General features: G+C 43.1%; 1 protein-coding gene across 2 annotated transcripts in view; it reads left to right on the forward strand.

Moving 5' to 3' along the window:
* Positions 1-19,396, forward strand: part of HSD17B2 (hydroxysteroid 17-beta dehydrogenase 2) — a 44,669-nt gene that overhangs the window by 13,282 nt on the left and 11,991 nt on the right. For both annotated transcript variants that reach the window (XM_036012266.1, XM_028502046.2), the window contains exon 2: positions 14,670-14,882. In XM_036012266.1, the coding sequence (XP_035868159.1) occupies positions 14,670-14,882 (213 nt within the window). The remainder of the gene's footprint in view (positions 1-14,669; positions 14,883-19,396) is intronic.

Genomic DNA, 19,396 nt, shown 5'->3' on the forward strand with positions numbered 1-19,396 from the left:
TAGTGTTAGTCCTATATTGAGAATGAACCACAGCTCAGTGCCTTGCTTAAGCAATTCTTCTCTCCTATACCTATATACCCAGTTCCACTGGCTGTTTCAGACTTTACATGTCTGAATCTAAGCTCTTGATCTGGGCCCCCTTCCTACCTAGCCCTGCCACCATCTTCCCCATCTTGGTGAGCCACCCTGTGGAGACCGGAATCCCAAGAGCTGCCTAGATCCCTGTTGCCCCCTCTCCCCTGCTGTCAGTAACTGCTACTTTCAGAATACGTCTTGATACAACCCACTGCCCTCCTTCTTCATCACCTCTCCTCTAGTCAAACCCGCCCCTCTTTCTTCCTGGGCTGCTCCCAGCCTCTGGGACTTCACTCTTGACACTCCAGCCCATTCTCTGTAGGGTAGCCAGGGTGCCCCTTTCTGGTTTGAAACCCTTCAAAGGCTTTCCTCTGTAGAGAATAAAAATCGGAGGTTTTGCCCAAGACTAGAGGGCCTGCAAGATCTAATCCCTCTTACCTCACACCTTTTCCTGGCATTATGGCCCTAACGCATGCTGTTCCTTTTACTTGGAATGCTCGAAGGGGATTGGAGTGCCTTTACAGGCCTGGTTTCTGCTTCACCTTCATATCTCAGTCTAAATCCGGGTTGCTCAGTCTCGGCACCACTAACATTTTAGAGCAGAAAATTCTTTGTTGTTGGGGCTGTTCTGTGTATTGTAGGGTGTTTAGCAGCAAACATAGCCTCTACTCACTAGATGCTGATAGCACCTCTCCCCCCTCAGCGTGATAACCCCCAAATGTCCAGACATTGCCATATGTCCTGTGGTGGCAACATCACCTCCCAGTAGATACACTACTCATTTAAGTGTCACCTTTTTGAGCATGCATTCCCTGGGGAAAAATGACCAATCCCAGGTCCCCCCTTGGTGGGTGTTGGGACTGGGGAGGCTGTTCTCTCCCCCACCTCCAGCTCCACTGTGGTGGGCCCACATTCGGGTGGGACTTGAGACTTCTTGCAGAAAACAGGGAAGTGAGGCCAGGGTCCTCCTACCTTTGTTTCCTCCTTCCTCTCTGGGCTTGGCAAATAAATTTGATGATGATATTGCCCAAATGTCCCATAGCCCTAGGGAATCAACTGTGGGCAAGAATGTTCCCTTCTTCTGCCTTCACCAGAAAAGGGGAGCTTCATGACTCCACAATAGTTCTAACAAAGAGTGTTCTACCCTCAGCACCCAGCCCAGTACGAGGTGGAGAGACGCTGAGTGAGCTAATGAGTGGGACAATTTGTTTGGGGCTGGTTTCTACAGATGTTCTAAGTCAACTCTGAGACTGTGCACAGAGAAAAGGACCTTGTGTGCTGTTGCCCCTGGAGATGATGCCTCATCTAGGTTTCTACTGGAGAGCCGACACTAGGCTAGACCTGGAGAATGCCTGATGGGCAGGGTATCTGTCTCCTTTGTATAGGCAAGGGTGGTTCTGACCTAGACCAGGTAACCATACATAGAAATCTCCATTTTGATTTAATTAATCGGTTGTTTCTAATAATCAAAATGATTCAGATATCAGAGAGAGTCACCCTGCCCCATTAGGTCAAGATATCATCTGCTTCAGTCCCCACGATATGCCCTGTGAGAGGTCCATCCCCACCTTCCACAACAAGTTTGCAAATTCCCAAGCTCATCTTTCTCCAGGTAACCTTGGCTAGTGATTTCTAGTGAAGGTGAATCCTTATTGTCTACCTGCTTTCAGTGAAAACATGTAAGAGCTCCTTTTTGTTAATTACTCACCCTCAACCTCCTTCTCACAAACCATGCATTCAGGTCAGCTGAAAGCAGTAAGCTTTCCAGAAAGTATATGGGGACCTTCTATGTTAGCAGGCACTGCAGACTTTAGACTGCCCTATTCGCTTTTGTATATTAATTTTCACTGCGCTGTACTTCTCATACCATGGAATTCACCCTTTAAAGTATACAATTCAGGGGTTTCTAGTATATTCACAAGGTTATTCAACCCTGATGACTGTCCAACTCCAAATTCCGATCACTCCAAAAAGAAACATGTAGCCATCAGCAGACTGCCACGTTCTTTTTTTTTTTCCACGCCACCTCCTCCAGACTGCCCCATTCTTAAAATGTCATTTAGTCATTTCTGCCAACTTGACTTCCCAACTCCAGGCAAGTTGCTTTCTTCCCCTCCCCCACCCTGCATCTCTTTGGGACGCTACTCTTTCTCCTTCCCCTTTCGTGTCCGTAGTGGGAGGGGCTTGTAAAGAGCAGCGCTGTCCAATGTATAATGTGAGCCACATAAGTAATTCAAATTTTTCTAGTAGTCCTATTTTTTTTTAAGAGTTTATTTATTTATTTTTAGGGAGGGAAGGGAGGGAGATAGAGACAAAGAGTGGGGGGGAGAGAGAGAGAGAGAGGGAGGGAGAGAGAGAGGGAGAGAGAGGGAGAGAAACATTAATGTGCAGTTGCTGGGGGTTATGGCCTGCAACCCAGGCATGTACCCTGGCTGGGAATCGAACCTAGGACACTTTGGTTCCCAGCCCGCGCTCAATCCACTGAGCTACGCCAGCCAGGGAGTAGTCCTATTTTTAAAAGAAAAAAAGGTAAACTTAATTTGAATAATATATTTAATTTAATATGTCTAAAACGTTACCATTTCAACTTGTAATTAGTATTAAAGTTATTAATGGGGCCTTTTTCATTGTACTAAATTTTTGATGATTTGTTCATATGTTACTTCATGATTTGACTACTGAAGGCAGATCCATCCCTTCCACCTCAATTATTCCTCAGAGCACTCATTTGAGTTCCTTGGCAGAACTTACCATAACTCATAATTTTCCTTTTATGTCATGCATGTACTCTCTGAATGCCACACTGTACTGTAAACTCTGTGAGGACCGTGCTATGGATTACATTGTGTTCCCTCCAGGTTCACACGTCGAAGCCCTAATCCCCAATGTGATGTATTTGATATATTTGGAAATGGGCCTTTGGAAGACAATTAGAGTTAGATGAGGTCACGAGGGTGGGGCCCTCTGGATGGGATCACCATCCTTATAATGAAGAGACACTAGAGACCTGTCTCTCTCCCTCTCTGCCGGGTGAGGACACTGTGAGAAGGCCTGCAGTGAATTCTCTTCCTAGGTCACTACAGGTCAAGGGTTTGCCATCCCTGCTGAAAGGAACAAGGTCAGATTAACAATCACAAGGTGGTGATAGTTAATGAAATAGAAAATAGAGAGCTTCTGTAGATGAGAGCTCTCTTGAATTTCTGGGCAGTACTTTAGTCAAATTTGACAGGTAGCGACTTGCACCATTGTATGTTAGAGCCAGCCTAATAAATTTTGGGCTGTGTGTCAGTGAGAATGACATCCTGTCAGTCAGGAACCAGCTCTCCTGTGAAAAAGACCCACAAAGACATTATTAAGGCAGTCCTTTGTAGATAAAACTACAGATAATGTTAGGGAGGAAGAACTAAGCCACCTTAGCATAATGAGGACATTTAACTACATCTCTGGGTGGTTTTTCCATCTTTGTGTTACATTAATCCTAAGTAAATTTACTCTTTTATGTAGTAGTGTGCTCTATTTTATGTAGTTGCTTAACATGTTTTTATAAGTGTTACTTTGCTTGTAAGACTTCTTGTAAAATATATGGCTGGAACTTGAAAAAAATTCCACTAACCAAAGCACATGAAAGCACAGAAGAGTGATCAAAAGAATCCAGCCTCAAAAGGCACTAACGTAAGATTTCATTTATTTAAAGTAAAAATCAGGCACGATTGATCTATGCTGTTAGAAGCCAGGATAGTGGTAACCTGTGGGGTGGAGATGACAGGAAGGAGGCTCAAGGGAGATTTCTGCTGAGCTGATGTTTCTTGATCTGGGTGCTGGTTGCATGAGTGGATTTACTCTGTGAAAATTCATTCAGGTGTATTTTCCATAGTAAATTAAAAAATAATGAAGTTTTCTATAATGTACATAGCAGACTGACAGTCTCAAAGCCATTATTGCCTTAAATAACCACCAGGTGAAATATACATTACTTATTGATTTACAAAGATTGACTACATTCTGATGCAATATGGTGAATAGGAAAAAAAAACCCCACATGTGTGCTTTAGAATCTTATAATTCTGGGGGTGTATAAATAGCAATGGAAAAACTACAATAAAAATAAGTTTAAAAAAGAATCTTATGATTCCAATTCCACCTTTCCTCTTCTTCATTGAGTGATGGTGGAAACTTTATATTCTCTGAAGCTTGGTTTCCTCATTTATAAAATGGAAAAAAAATGTACTACTTTTATATGAGCCAGCTGAAAGAGCTCCAAATGGCCAAAGCTGAAACAATTTGAGCAATAAAATAAAGTAGTATTGGATTACAACCCAAAGTAAAAAATTAATATTCATGAGTCCATAATGATATAAATAAATGATCAAATAACTTAATAAATAATGGAGAAGAGGCAAAGCTCCCATCCAGAAGAATTCCAAATAATTTATGTAGATACTCTGTTCTAAAGAAGGAGAAGATAACTCCTCACTCCTTAAGTGTGAGCTGTGCATAGAGATTTCTTTCCAAAGAGGACAGCATGGAAGAGGGTGGAGGGATGAAAAAGAACTTTATAGTGGAGAAAACTGACAACATTACTTCATCCAGATGAGCAAGGGCAACATTGACAGCCATAAATCCTGTTGACAGTATGTACCCTTAATATGATGTCATGGAAGTAATACCTCATCTCTGTGATCTCCTCTCCCAAACACGTAGCACCAGTCTAATCATAAGAAAAACATCAGACAAATTACTGCAGGGGGGCATCCTACAACGTACCTGAGCAGGACTCTTTAAAATCATCAAAGATGTCAAAAACAAGGAAAATTCCGAGAGACTGTCATAGCTAAGGGAAGCCTAAGGAGACATGCTGACTAAAGGTAATATGGTATCATAAATGGGATCCTGGAACAGAAAAAGCACTTTAAGTAACAAGTAAGGAAGTCTGAATAAAGTATGGAATTTGGTAATAATAATGTGTCAATGTTGGTTCATTCATGTAAGAAATGTAGCATACATTGCATATTGTAATGTCATTGTAAGACCTTAATAATGGGAAACTGTGTGTGGATGTATGGAAAGTCGATACTGTCTTCCCAAATTTTCTGGAAATCTAAAAATACTCTAAAAAATTAATGTCTTTTTTTTTTAAAGACCCACTTTACCTTGAGATCTCTGGCATGAAATGAGGTAACACATACAATAAACATAAGGTTCCCAAACTTGTGGGACCTAGTTCCTTTACATGGGGCAAGCACTGTTAGGACCCACCTGCTCCGCCCATTCCCACATCAGCTTTGTGTTGGTTGCCATGTGCCCTGAGGGCAATGCAAATTTGATGGGAACCAGATCAAAAGGGAATGCAGAATAAATTAGAATCACTGTGTATTCTAGTTTCATTTGTGAATATAACGTTTGAAAAACCCGTAATAAGTTAGATGCATGAAAAAAATAAATGAATAATGTGGTCATTAAAAAAGGATCTGAATTTTACTTATTCACAGCTCATCAGTGCATCGTTGCCTATACTGTGAGAATTTAATTTATTTAAAATACTGACTGAATACCTATCACAAGTCAAGCACTGTGATAGCACAGGGAATATAAGAACACAGTCTCTATGCATAAATCATCACTTTATATTCTACTAGAGAAATAAGTAAAAAGCAGCTTGATCAACAAATATAGTACTTTTGGGATTGAAGAAACAACCAAGAATAATGAGGTGTGAGATTTGGGGTGGGATGTGGCAGGTTGGTTCTGGTGGGAAACTGATTCTGAGGCAGAATTGGGCTTATAAGGGGCTTGTTAAGGAGTGCTTTGGGATGTGCACCTGTGGAAAGGGGCAAAAGAAGCAGGATGGTCAGTCCTGTGGGGAGCACTGGGACTGGAATGACCCTTCTGGTTTCTCCCAAGTTGGTCTGGAAAGGCCAGGCTTTTGTGCCTCTGCACTGATCAGTTACTGGATGTGGACGCATTCGGGAAGGTGGCTCTCCAAAGCTGAGATGATGTCTGAAGGAGCTGCCCTCTGAAGGGTGTCTGCTGATAGCACTCCTAGCATCCGGGGCAAATCCTCCCTCGAAGTGAGTCTGGGTTGTACCTCACAAGGTTGTCCACCATGGGAAAGAGGGGACACCTACTTTAAACACAATTGTCAGGAAGGTCTCTCTGAGGTGGTGATAATTAAGCTAAGGCTTGGAGAGGGAGAATGAGCTAGTAAGGCAAAGAAAAGATGAATTATTGTATGTGCAAAGGTCCTGAGGTAGGAAAGAATTTAGTACTGATACCTCTGACATGAGCCACTTGGCACATTCTAGGCACCAAATTAATATTTTTCTTTCCTGGGGTCTGCCTTTTTTGGGTTCCTGATAATTAACTGCATGTTCCCCAAGCTGCTGCATGTTTCCAGTGGTGTGCTGGAGTTGTGTCACATAGGCACTAGGGGGTCAGTTGTTAAATATTCAGGAGTCTTGGGAGCTGATTATTAAACCATTAACACCTTAAAAGTTGTCTTAGTTGGCTCAGGCTGCTATAACAAAATACTTAAGCTGGGCAGCTCCTAGATAACAGAAATGTACTTCTCAAAGTTATGGTGCCAGCACAGTCCAGTCCTGGTGAGAGCCCTCTTCCAGGTTGCTTCATGCTGACTTCTCTGTGTATCCCAGGGCAGAAAGAGAGAAGGCCTTTATGGCTGCTTCCTACAGGCCACTAACTGCATTCATGAGGCCCCACCCTCGTGACCTGTCACCTCCAGAAGGCCCCAGCACCTAATGCCATCACACTGGGATTAGGGTTTCAACATATGAATTTTGGGGATTATCATTGATCCCAGGCCTTTTCAGGGGACAGAACTGGGGAATATGTGATGTTTAGAAAGAGGAAAATAAGTCATGACTTCATATTGATACTTTCAATTAAATTTAAGATGACAGGATTTTCACTTCTTCAATTTTAGACTTGTACCTCTCTTCTTTAATGCTGAAGATCTTGGCACCTAATGATATTATTTGTTTTATTCTTGATATACATATGACAGTTCAAAAGAGTAACATTTACAATAACAATAACATTACTAATAAAGCTAATGAATGCAGTTTAAAACTGTTGTCAGTCTTTACAATTTTAGCTAAGAATTGCAGAAGAAATTCTCAAAGTAGAAAAACTATTATTTTTGAATCCCAAATGAAATTGAGTGGAGACAACAGTCATTCGTGTCATTAATGGCATTAATGTCCAACCCTGTGTAAAACGTTCCCAGGGAACTTTGCATCGAAGAGCCGGTCCATCGGCACCAGTACAGGTGGGACGTGACTCAGCCTCGTATCTCCCGATGCAGTGCCAGGGTGGCACCCAGTGCTGCTGACCAGGCAGTCTTAAAAACAACAAAAAACTCATACATCCAACCAAGCCTCTACATCTAACTTAATTGGAAATGCAGAGGACAGAGGAGCAAGTTGACAGCCCAAGGAAGCAATTTGCCAAATTTAGGATGTGGGATAATCGGAGGGACAAATGCCTCAGTGTCTTCAACAAATATTTGGCCTTAAAAAGGAGACAATAAAACTTTATATAATAAATGAGTCTTAAGAGACCTGAAAACCAAACAGGATGTGTGAACCTTGTTTATACCTTGAATCAAACCCGCTGGAAGAAGATGTTTTTGAAATAAGCTGGGGAATTTGAACGCCACCTGGGTATTTGATGACATTAAACAAGAATCGTGCATCTTATTGGATTTGTAATGACAACATAATTAGGGTCAAAAACTCCTTGTTTCTTAGTGGTGTGTGCTGACGTGTTTACAGATTTATGGATAACATGATACTAAGTGTTGGATTTGCTTTAAAATGCAAGGAAAAAGGTGTGTGGGGAAGAAATAGAAGAAACAAAATATACATAATTCTTATAGATGGAAGATGGGTACGTAGTCTATTATAGAGTCCTCTGTTCTCTTGTAGAAAACAGTTTTTAAGCTATTAAAATGGTAAGGAATGGTAAAAGGTACACACGAGTGAGCATTCTAGACAGGATGTCTGAAGGATCAAAGGTGTGGATGAGGAAGCAAAAAGGAAATTCCAGGTATGGCATTGTGTGGGTTCAGGATACAAGTGGAAGGACAGTGGGAGACACACCGGGAGATGGAGACTGGAATCTGCACGCCGGCTTTGATGCCAGACTTAAGAACTTGAATTTTGTTCTACAGTCAGGCTATGGAGCACAGAAAAAGTAAAAGTAGGCTTTAAAATACCAATGAGATGAAGAATCAGGCACCGTGGACCAGATGGACGGCAGGGCAAGGCAGGGCAGGGCAGGGCAGGGCAGGGCAGGCAGCCCAGGGTCCAGAAAATCAGTCAAGTGCAAGGTGACAGGAAGATAAAGGTACCTGGACTGTGATGCTTCTATTTAATCAGCTGATCATTTTGTAATTCAACAAGTATTTTCTCAGCAACCACTCAGAACTGTTTTAGGCACAGGGAATGGAACAGTGAGCTAGATAACACAACACAGTCCTCGGCCTGTTGGAGGTGACCTAGTTCCTTCTCTTTCCTGCCTGTATCTTCTCCTGGGAGTGCTCACTAAAGGATGGAACCTGAGTTCCCTATGAAGAAACTATGGCCCATAGTTCTTAAATCCTTTCTGTTTATAACATTCCTGACTCTCTATTATAATGATTTTCAAATGTCTGTCTTTCCCCTAGACCAGGAGTGCTCAGTCTCTGCACTGTTGCCATTGGGACTGGATAGCCCTTGGTGGTGGAGGCTGCCCTGTGTACAGCCTGGCATTTGTACCCTGGATGCCAATGACATTCTCAGAGTTGTGTCAACCAAAAATATCTCCAAACATTGCCAAATATCCTGGGGAGCACAGGGGAAGACAAATATCCTGGGGAAGACAGGTTGAGATCCCTGTCTTAGGTTAGTATTTTCAACCCTCTCTGTACCTTGGAATAACCTGGAGAGCTTTAGAAACTGTTGCCAGTACTTGGCTCCATCCAGATCAACAAACCAAGACTCTCTGAGGGCGGGGTCTGGCACTGACACTTTTCAGAGTGTCCCAGAAAGTGTAGTGGGACTCAGGATTGAGAACCTCTGTCCCAGGCAGCAAGCTCCATGAAGGCAGGAAGATGCCTTTCTTTTACAGTGGTATTTCTAGGACATAACACTGTGACCTCTGAATGAATGAATGAATGAATGAATGAGAAGAGAGGCAGAAAGAAGTGTCAGATGTTAAAAGTGACATTAGGGAAAGCCAGACCACCACCCTTTTTTAATGGCCATGGATACCAACTGTTGAATAAACTCTTCCATTTTCTTTCTTTTTGAGGAGGTGGGCATTTAATATATTTTTAAAAAGTACTCCTGGAGTCTCTGCAAAGACACCCACAGAGGAAATGGGGTTGGGGAGTCTTGGCTGAGTCCCTTATGTTCTGCCAAAAGGGAGTTTTTCCTCCTTAATCCAGATACTTAACTCAACTCTGTCTAATGGCCTCTGGTGTTGGCTGAGGATTGCTGAAATTCTGGCCATCTCCGCTGACCACACATCATCCCCATCAGCATCAATTTCAGGATGTTACTACTGAGAGTCATTTCCAGTGTTTCTTAACTGTAATACTCTCAACAGATGTAATATGCAATTTTGGACAATTATGATGTCATTTTCTGCTGCTCCTGAGAATGCATATCCTCACCTTGGTGGCAATCTGATGGCAGGCTAAGTGGAGCTGAGCTGGCTTTTTACGCCATGGGTTCAGAAAAGGAGACATGGAGATAGATGTCAAATGCTTGGGGTGGAGACCTGACCCGTGTGGCTCAGTTGTTTGGTTATTGCTCACAAAGCAAAAGGTTGCCAGTTTGATCCCTTGTCAGGGCCCATGCCTGGGTCATGTGTTCAGTCCCCACTTGAAGCAACTGGTAGATGTTTCTCTCTCACATCGATATTTCTCTCCCTTTCCCCTCTCTCTAAAAATAAGTAGGTAAAATCGTTTTTAAAATCTTTGGATGAAAAGCGTGGGTCCTGAATGGAGGTGAGGACTGGGAGAGAATGTGTTGGTCTTGGGTAACTGGAAGGAGAGATGCCATTTAGGAGAATAAGGAATCCACAAGGTGAAGCGACTGGGGACAACTGGTGATGAATTCTGCTTGAGGGTGGGTGGCAGCAGGTGGAGTTCAGGAGAGCTATTGGGACAGGACTGTGGTCTGGGAAGGTAACCATCGTAGTGGAGCTACTTTGATTGGTTGCTTCTTTTGCAGCAAGGCTAGGAGTTGTATCCTCATGTACCACTGAGAACCAATCCATTGCATGTTCCCTTCTAGAAGAGCAGCTGTGAGTATTCTGCGCTGTTGCGTGGGTGATGGGAGTCCATTATCTGTGAAGGGAGCTGGCACGAGTGATGGGGACACCTATCTGGCAGACAGCTCCCATCATTGATGTGCCCACTTTGAGTATTCCCCTTTCCCCCTGCCCAGGTGCTTGAGGAGACAATGAACCATAGCAGGAAAAAAACATTCTTTAGAAACAGCAAATCTAGTTTTGAGAGCTGCTTCTGGCACATCCCAGCTATGCAGCCTTGAACAAGTATTTAATATCTTTAATTGCCGACCTTAATTTAGGAGTCAAGAGTAGTATGGGAGAATTATTCAGAAAGGTTATATTCCAAAGGAAATGTATTTATTTCCATTAAAAAACTGACATGGAAGATCTAACTGTTTTCCAGGGCCTCACTACCCAACAGTCACTCTCCTTCTAGATTGTCACAGCGAAGGGAGATGGGGTGCTGGTGACCATTGTCAAGGATTTGCTCTTCTCAAATTAGGAGCTGAGCATTGTATGGCCCTCAGAGAAGTCTTAAGTACACTGGAGTTTTACTTCATTTACCTATTATTTTATCACACCTCAATCTATTTTATAGGAAACAGGAGTGTCAGCATGAGAGTGGCAGTCTGATGGACTGCTTAAATCTTTTTTCCTTTTTTATTAATTTATTGGGGTGACACTGGTTAGCAAAATTATACAGGTTTCAGGTGCATGATTCTACAACATGTCATCTGCAAGATTGCTTACGTCTTAAACAAGAGAGTGGAAAGTCCTTTTCTCCTTAGTTTTTCACAGGTTTTTAGATAAGCAACTTTTGACCCAGAAGCCATGTGCAAATGGGACAGAGTAGGTAAAGAGTCCTGGGCTCAAAGGCTATGTGGGTGGGTCAGGTCACACTGATGAGGACTGCTGGCAATGGAAATGTGGGTGCATACAATGGAGCAATGTGTTTTGTTCTTAACTGAGAGTGGCCCCAGTGAGGGGCAGCCATTGGAACACTCAGCCTCAGCTCATGGGGTCCTTGCAGGAATGAAGGCCCGGAGTTGGCCCATATCCTGGTTAATCAAGAGAAACAATTGACCTGGATTTTCAGGCGAAATCACCCATTTGAAATATTAAATTTTTACAAAATATACTGTGTGGGCCACACAAAACACATATTCCGAACACGTCCTCTTATTGATACGTAGTAGGGCCTCAATTTGTCTTTGTCTGTTCCACAATGAGAAGATGCCCACCTGCTGAGAGGCTCTGCTTTAAGCTGCTATTGGTTGAAGACATTGCTGGCAAAGTGGGGACTTAGGAACAGGGTCTGGGAGAGACAGGACCACTGGCAGAAAGCAGAATCGTGGTCCTTGGCAGACTCATTACTGCGGTTAGAATAGCTGTGATGACCTTTTTTTTTAAGGTTTGGTTTTTTTTAGATTCTTTATTTATTTATTTATTTTTAGAGAGGGAAGGGAGGGAGAAAGAGAGAGAGAGAAACATCAATGTGCGGTTGCTGGGGGCTGTGGCCTGCAACCCAGGCATGTGCCCTGACTGGGAACCTGCGATGATTTGGTTCGCAGCCCGCGCTCAATCCACTGAGCTACGCCAGCCAGGGCATGATAACCTTCTGAAATATAAATTGTACTGAAACCTTTCTGGTTCCAGGAATTAGAAGTAACCAATGAATGGATGTTTAAAAAGTTGTCACTTAACAAACACCGGGATAGCAATTGCCATGTACCAGGCTCTTTTCCAATTTCTTTAATGTATCAAATCATTTCATCCTTTAATAACCACATGAGGCAGCTCCCAGTATCACTTCATAGAAGAAACTGAGACACAGAGTTAAGTGATTGGCCAAAGTCACACAGTTGGTATATGGCAAAGCCAAGATTTGAACTCAGGGGTCCTAGCTCCAGAATCCAGGCTGTCACCATTTCTTTCTGCTGTATTTCGCTAGGGAGAATTTTATCTAGTAAAAAAATTATGGATTTTAAGACTACGTAGAACGTGTAAAATTGGTTTATATATTAGTTTAAATATTAGTTGTCAGACTATGTGTATGTTAAAGAACAGTGTATAGAAAAAAGACTAGAAGAAAAAACATGAAACTTATAAAAGTTATGCCAGATTGGGGAGCCTATGGATAATTTCCTTTTTTATTTCATTGTTGATCTTAACAGTTTTTTTAAACTTATATGATGCTTTAATACTGACCAGACCATTTATAGGCTTGACAAATTTTTTCCCCTTCATCCTTCTTTCTGAATGCAGCTGTGCCCAAGAGCACGTGCACTCTTCTGTTTACAAGCTGGGTGTGTTACATTCAAGGGACATGGCCCTGAAGAGCTCCTGAGCTCCAGTAATACACAACTCACCTAACTGAAGACTTGACCCAACAGATGGTGGGATATAGTTCTGTTCACCAGCTAATACAGCTCCCCGCCTCCACGCCCTGCCCCTGATGTGGCAACAGCATACATCCACTTAAAATCAGCTTTGGAGCTACAATTCTGAAGTCTTTTTGAATTAAAGTGATTATGTTGCTTCCATTTTGCACATAACCTGAGACTTTATTAATATTTTTCCTTTTAATTGAATTAGTAATACTCATGAATGAATCACTATTTCAAACTCATTCCAATCTTGCATGAATGGGACTCTAGTCCTTATTGCTTGCTCCAAGCTGATGGATTTCCAGGCCACAAGAGAGTGTGATTTCAAAGGACATAGCTTAAAACCAACCCCAAAATTTCCCCCACACTCTACTGGGGCAGGCATTCCACTCAACATATGTTTGTGGAGCACTTAACTTTGAGGCAGGCACCATCAACACTAGAGAAGTAGGGCTCTTTCTGTTTTTAAGGAGTTTACATCCCAGCGCCCTCAAATGTCCATTTAGTCAACACATGCTTTTCATTGATCATCTACTGTGCTAGGCCCTGTGCTCTGGAAGAAGTGAATATTTCATGCCTGAGATGTTTATATCCCAAGCCCTACCTGGGTTCCACCCTCTGTCATGTCCCAGCTGAATGACTTACTCCTCCTGTGTCTCAGTTTCCTCCCCAATAGTAAAGTGACTTCTCTCCCAGGTGGTTTGGAGGATTCAGTGAGTTAGTGTATGTGGGGCTGGCTGGAAGTTGGTGAGCATTCATTTTGTACTAGGTATGATTATTGCCAGAGGCTACTCCATATTGGGTAACTCCGAGGAGACACTTTTCCCTTTTCACAAAGGCCCAGCCTGTCTTTGGGTTTCTGGAGCACACAGGGTTACTGTATCTCAGCAGGAGTGGCTTCCCAGCTACACACTTTTCCAAGGCCCTCTGACCCCTGCCCAAACACACAGCCTTACGACAACGGGGCTAGCACAGCCTGACCTCTCACATTGAAAATAAGAAACCATGTCTGGGTTAGAGCCACAATACTAACAACAATCATGCATGACATGCTGGACCTTGTGCAAAGTCTCCTCTGTCTTGTTGACTTCCAAGATCACCCTAGGAGGGAGGTATTTTTATCCCCTACTTCCCAGATGAGGAAGTGGAGGTCCCACAAGATGATATGTAACATTTCCCAAGGCTCATATGTGGAAGAGGCAGAATCAGGCAGTCTGAGTCTTAACCAAGATTTTTATCTAATTGTTGGTAGAGGCAAATTCCACATCTACCAATATTGTGCATATAAATTTAGGCCTAAAAATCAGGAGGGATGGCATAGTTTTGTTAAAAAAGAAAGAAAAGACCCATATGGTAATTACTTGGAATGGACCCTGTTAAGCATGTCACACATATTACCTGATGTACCATTATTAAACCCATTTTGCAGATGAGGAAGTTGAGGCACAGAGGGGTAAAATAACCTGATTGGCGTTGCACAGGTAGGGATGGTGGGACCAGGCTCACACTCAGGCCTCTGTGCTATCCTTCCTCACAGGTAAGTACAAGCAGATAGAGCAGATGACCTGTGAACTTTATCTTTATTAATGCACTTTCAAATAAAAAAAGTTCCAGATTTGGCTAAAGAGAGGTTTTATTTCCTCCTAAGTTCTTTTGCCACCAGCCACTCCTGGCCATCCCCCCATCAGTGTTTCCCCTACTATATTTGGTTCCACCCCAAATTCTCCCTCATCTCCCTTTTTTTATACAGAAAAATTTGTTTTGGCTTCTCCTCCTGTTTTCCACTTAGCAAATTAAAATTCCTCAAGACCCATTCTTGAGAACATGGACCATCACAAGTATTAAAATTATTAAATAATTTCTCCTGCCCCCTTGGTTGGAACGAATTTGTCTTGCCTTGATATCTTGCAGGTAGCGATTCTGGATTTGGCCATGCTTTGTCCAAGTACCTGGACCAACTGGGCTTCACCGTGTTTGCCGGAGTTCTGGATGAAAATGGATCAGGCGCAGAGCAATTGCGAAGAACCTGCTCCGAGCGCCTCTGTGTGCTCCAGCTGGATGTCACCAACCCGCAGCAGATAAAAGATGCCTACAGCACAGTGGTGCAGAAGGTGCAGAACAGAGGTACCGCCCTCAGCCACTCATGCCCTGCACTGCCCTCCACCTCCTTGCAAAAGGCCCAACACTGGTTTCAGCCTCTAATTACTGCTGCCCTCTAGTCCATTCTGGCTGCTGACTGCATCTGAAGACACCTATACAGAGCACCTGCCACATGCTGGGGCCTCTCATCGACTCGAGGACAGTAGGAACGAATCAGGCATGGCCTGTCTTCACAGAACTCACAGAATTCTTTATCCTGTTCTCTCCAACATCTGATCAGTCACTCTCCCACTAATCGCCGCCTCCCACCCTCTCCTCATTTTTCTCCTCCCACCAATAATGATATGAAAAAAAAAATCTTCATAATTACTGTCCTTTCCCAGCCGCTGCCCCTTCCCTTTCCCTTCAGGCTCTTTGAAACCTTGCTGCCCTGTTTTTGACTTCTTCACCTTTAGTCCAACATTAGCTCTCACTGGTCTGGCCAAGCGGATCAGTATTACCCTAAACACCGAGCTCTTCACTTTGCTGCACTGTTCAAATGTGGCAGTCATCCTCCCCTGCCTTGGCTTTGGAGTCACCAGCCCCCCAGTTGCCATTCTAGTTCGCTGATCATTCTTTCTGCTTCTCCTGTCTGAACTTCCTCCTCCCCTGAACCCCCTCATCAAAGTGTAAATGTTACTGAGGGCTCCATCCCCACACTTCCCACTCCACATTTTTTGGGCTCTACTGTTCTTTCCCTACACCAGGAATTCACCCCTGGGTAGTATTTGAAAATATCCAAGTTGGGCTGAGGATGCTACAGATGTTGAGGGGCCCAATGCAAAATTACACGGGCCCCCTTTAGTCTAAAAAATGTTTAAGACTTTAAGATGGTGACAGCAGAGAATTCAACCAAGCATGATGCCCTTCTGATGCACTGGATCCTGTGTGACTGTATAGGTCTCACACTCCTGATACCTACCCAGCCTGGGCACCCCTCCCGCAACCAATTGCATCAGTATCTGCCTACAATAACTCAGCTAATTCTTCAACAGTGAGGCTGGTAATGTTGCTATCCTTGTGCTGGGAATGTCAGCACTAAAGAAGATCCTAGGTGGGCATCCTAGGTATCAGTATATTTTAAAGCTCCCCAGGGGATGCTAATGTTCAGCCAGAGTAGAGAAACACTGAGATTTAAGCAACTGTGATTTAAGAAACTTCCAAATCTGCATTATCAACTTAGCTCTCTTCTCATTGTTCGGAACCATATGTATATAAAGTTGTCTATCATATATCTCAGTTCAGTTTGTCAGAAACTGACCTCTGCTGCAAGTCTGCACATCAGTTCACCTTTTTGGATCTCATGGCTCAGGGGCTGGCACTGCCACACTCAAGCCAGCAACCTGGGGGGTCACTTAGACCTGCAGCTAACCTTGATCCCTGCATCCTATTGGTCTGGAATCATGTCAATTCTACTTCCTAGATCTTTATCACCCCAGCCCCTTCCTATCATCTCCAGGCAGCTGTGGCTTAGCACAGGCCCTCATCTCCCACCTGGGCTCCCACAATGACCTCCTTCCCCATTACTTTCCAAATAGAGAGTAATCTCTATAAAGTGCATGTCTTACAAGGTCATCCAGCCCCTAAAAACCCCTTGGCATAGAGAGCCTTCATGTCTTGGGTTCCTCCCATGAGCCAGCTCTGTGATAGGTGTTTTGCTTCATCTCATTAAATTGTTCAGTGGTTTTCTACCCACCACCAAATACATTCTAACCACCCTAGGAAGGACTTCAGGGCCTTTCAGGATAGTGGCCCCTGCCAAACTCTTAATTTGCAATACCAGCTGGTCCACTCAGTACATTCTGAATGGTTTCCAGAATACAGTGTGCTAATTTGTACCTTTGCATATCCTGCTTCATCTTGCCAAAATTTCTTCCTTGCCTCCATTTCCTTTCTCTAAGGCTCTTCCTTCATCCAACAGCAGACTCTACTCCTACAGAAGACCTGGCTCAAACACAACATCGCTTGTACGACCTTCCTGGTAACCCAGGTCATGTCATTCACTTCACTCTTCTGGACACTCTCTCGTTATGCCTTGCGCATCCCTGTATCACCGCCTTATTATAAGTATCTGTCCATCTACCACTCCTCACCACTAGGTTTCTGGAGAACCAGAACCATGTTCCCAGCAGGATTCTGTCAGACGCAAGTGACACGACCCAATTCAAAATTGCTAAAATGTACAGGGAATACATTTGCTTATGTGATTGATAAGATCAGCTGGCTCAGGTATGTCTGGATCCAGGCACTTCAGCAATGTCATCAGGACCCAGTCTCTGTTTCCTGTGTTGGTTTTATTATTGGGCACTCCATCAAAGCCTCAAATTCTTTCTGCTTACTTCCTCTTGGCGGCAAAAAGAGAGTAATGTTATCTGCCTCATTTGACAGTTAAAGGTGTAGTTATTATATAGAGAACACTTAAGAGAGTCCTGGCATGAAGCAAGCATTCAGTTAGGGCTCCTATTTCTCATTTATTCAACATTAAGCACAGTCCCTAGCATATAGTGAATATTCAATAAACATCCAAGAAATGAGAAGAGAAAAACAGATTGTTCGTTATCAGGAATCAGTTTTCAGAAAGTTTAGCCAAGTGCAATCATTTTCTAGGAAGGTCATTTTCCTGGTCTGGTCTTTTGCTGTCTTACCAGGTTCCTTTTATGAGTTTGATTTCATGTGTCTTATTCAAGGAGATACTCAATACAGATTCCTCTAGTGAGGCCCAGAGGGGCAGTACTGACTGTACTGAACTATACAGCAGGGGAAGGACCATGCCAGTGTCCAGGGGTGAAGGGATGCGTCGAGTATACTTTACACAGTGTGAGCCCACAGTACTTGGGAGCCAGCACTCTGGAGAGCAATCCTCTTCTGAGACAGAATTACCAATACACCTTTTGCCTGCTCTTCTCAAGGTCTCTCTCAAGTTCAGCTCTCAAGTCAAAGAGATGTGGAGCAGTGAAAATAGGGGAGTTTAACATCACCAAGAAGGATGTTTGCTAAAGAACCTTCCGGGACCTGTAGATAAACCAGAAAATCTCTGCTCCTGGAAGAGGGCCAGAGACTGTGCTATGTTCCTATATAACATGTTAATACATTTGTGTTAACATATTATTAATTATTAACTATTTTAAAGCCCTATAGGTATAATGAGCTTATTGGCTAGTTTAGAATTCTAGAACAAGAGTTGGCAAACTATGGCCCTACCTCATTTCTTTCTTTTTTTTTTTTTTAACATTTTGAAATAATTGTAGATTCATAGGAAGTTGCAAAAAAAATGTACAAGGAAATACTAAACACCTTTTGTCAAGACTCATTTTTTTTTAAAAACTGTTTCTTAAAAAGAAGGGAAGAGAAGGAGAAAGAGAGGGAGAGACAATGTGTGGTTGCCTTTCATAAGCCCCCAACTAGGGACCTGGCCTGTAACCCAGGCATGTGCCCTGAGCAGGAATCAAACCAGCAACTGTTTGGCTCACAGGATGGCACTCAACCCACTGAGCCACACCAGCCTGGGCAAGCCTCCCCCAATATCTACATCTTATATAACTACAGTCACATAGCAAAACTAGGAAGTTGGCATTGATATAATCCACAGAGTTTATTCAGATTTTACTAGCCATACATGCAAATGTGTGTGTAACTCTGCAAATTTTTATGTGTAGATTTGTGCAAAAAATCACCACAACAAGATACAAAACTGTTCCGTCACCACCAGTCTCTCTCATGCTGCCATCTCTTATCCCCGACGCCCGGCAACTACTACTCTGCTCTCTGCCTCTTTAACTTTTTTATTGAAAGACTATTACGTGGCTCTGCCACCTGTTTTTGTACTGCCTGTGAACTAAGGATACTTTTACATTTTTTAATGGTTAAAAGAAATCAGAAGAAAAAAATTTTTGATACATAAATTATATAAAATTTCAATGTCAGTGTCTATACATGGAGTTTTATTGGCACCCGGCTATACCCATTCACTTACATATCGTCTGGCTGCTCTCACAGGATAATGGCAGAGTTGAGAAAGTAGGACCTTGAACACCAAAATATTTACTATCTGGCCTTTCATAGAAAAAGTTTGCCGACCTCTGTTCTACACCATTCTCAAGCTACCATCTGCATGTTGACAGGTTAAAGGTGTGCATCAGACTGAGTGACTTAAAACCCCCACTGAGTGAGAGGATGTTAGTGGAGGCACCCTCTTCACCCCTCACCATCCTCATAATAGCTGTTGAACTGTTGTTACAGAACAGACTGGGGTGGGGGGTTGCTGAACGATATAAAAGAACCCCCCTTTTTCTCTGGGGGTTCCTCCACCGTACTAGGTTCGCTTTGCCTGCTGCCAGAGGAAAGACGTCTCTCAATGCCAGAGACAGGTGAAAAGGAAAGGAATTATTGTTCATTTAAAAGTTATACAGACTAAAGTTCTTTAGAATACCCACAAAATGCACACAGTCCTTCCTTCTCCCTCTGCCCAGTCTGGGTACTGTATCTCAGGAAAGAAGTAG

This window comes from Phyllostomus discolor, chromosome 12 (assembly GCF_004126475.2).
Source record: "Phyllostomus discolor isolate MPI-MPIP mPhyDis1 chromosome 12, mPhyDis1.pri.v3, whole genome shotgun sequence".
NCBI classification, from domain to species: domain Eukaryota; kingdom Metazoa; phylum Chordata; class Mammalia; order Chiroptera; family Phyllostomidae; genus Phyllostomus; species Phyllostomus discolor.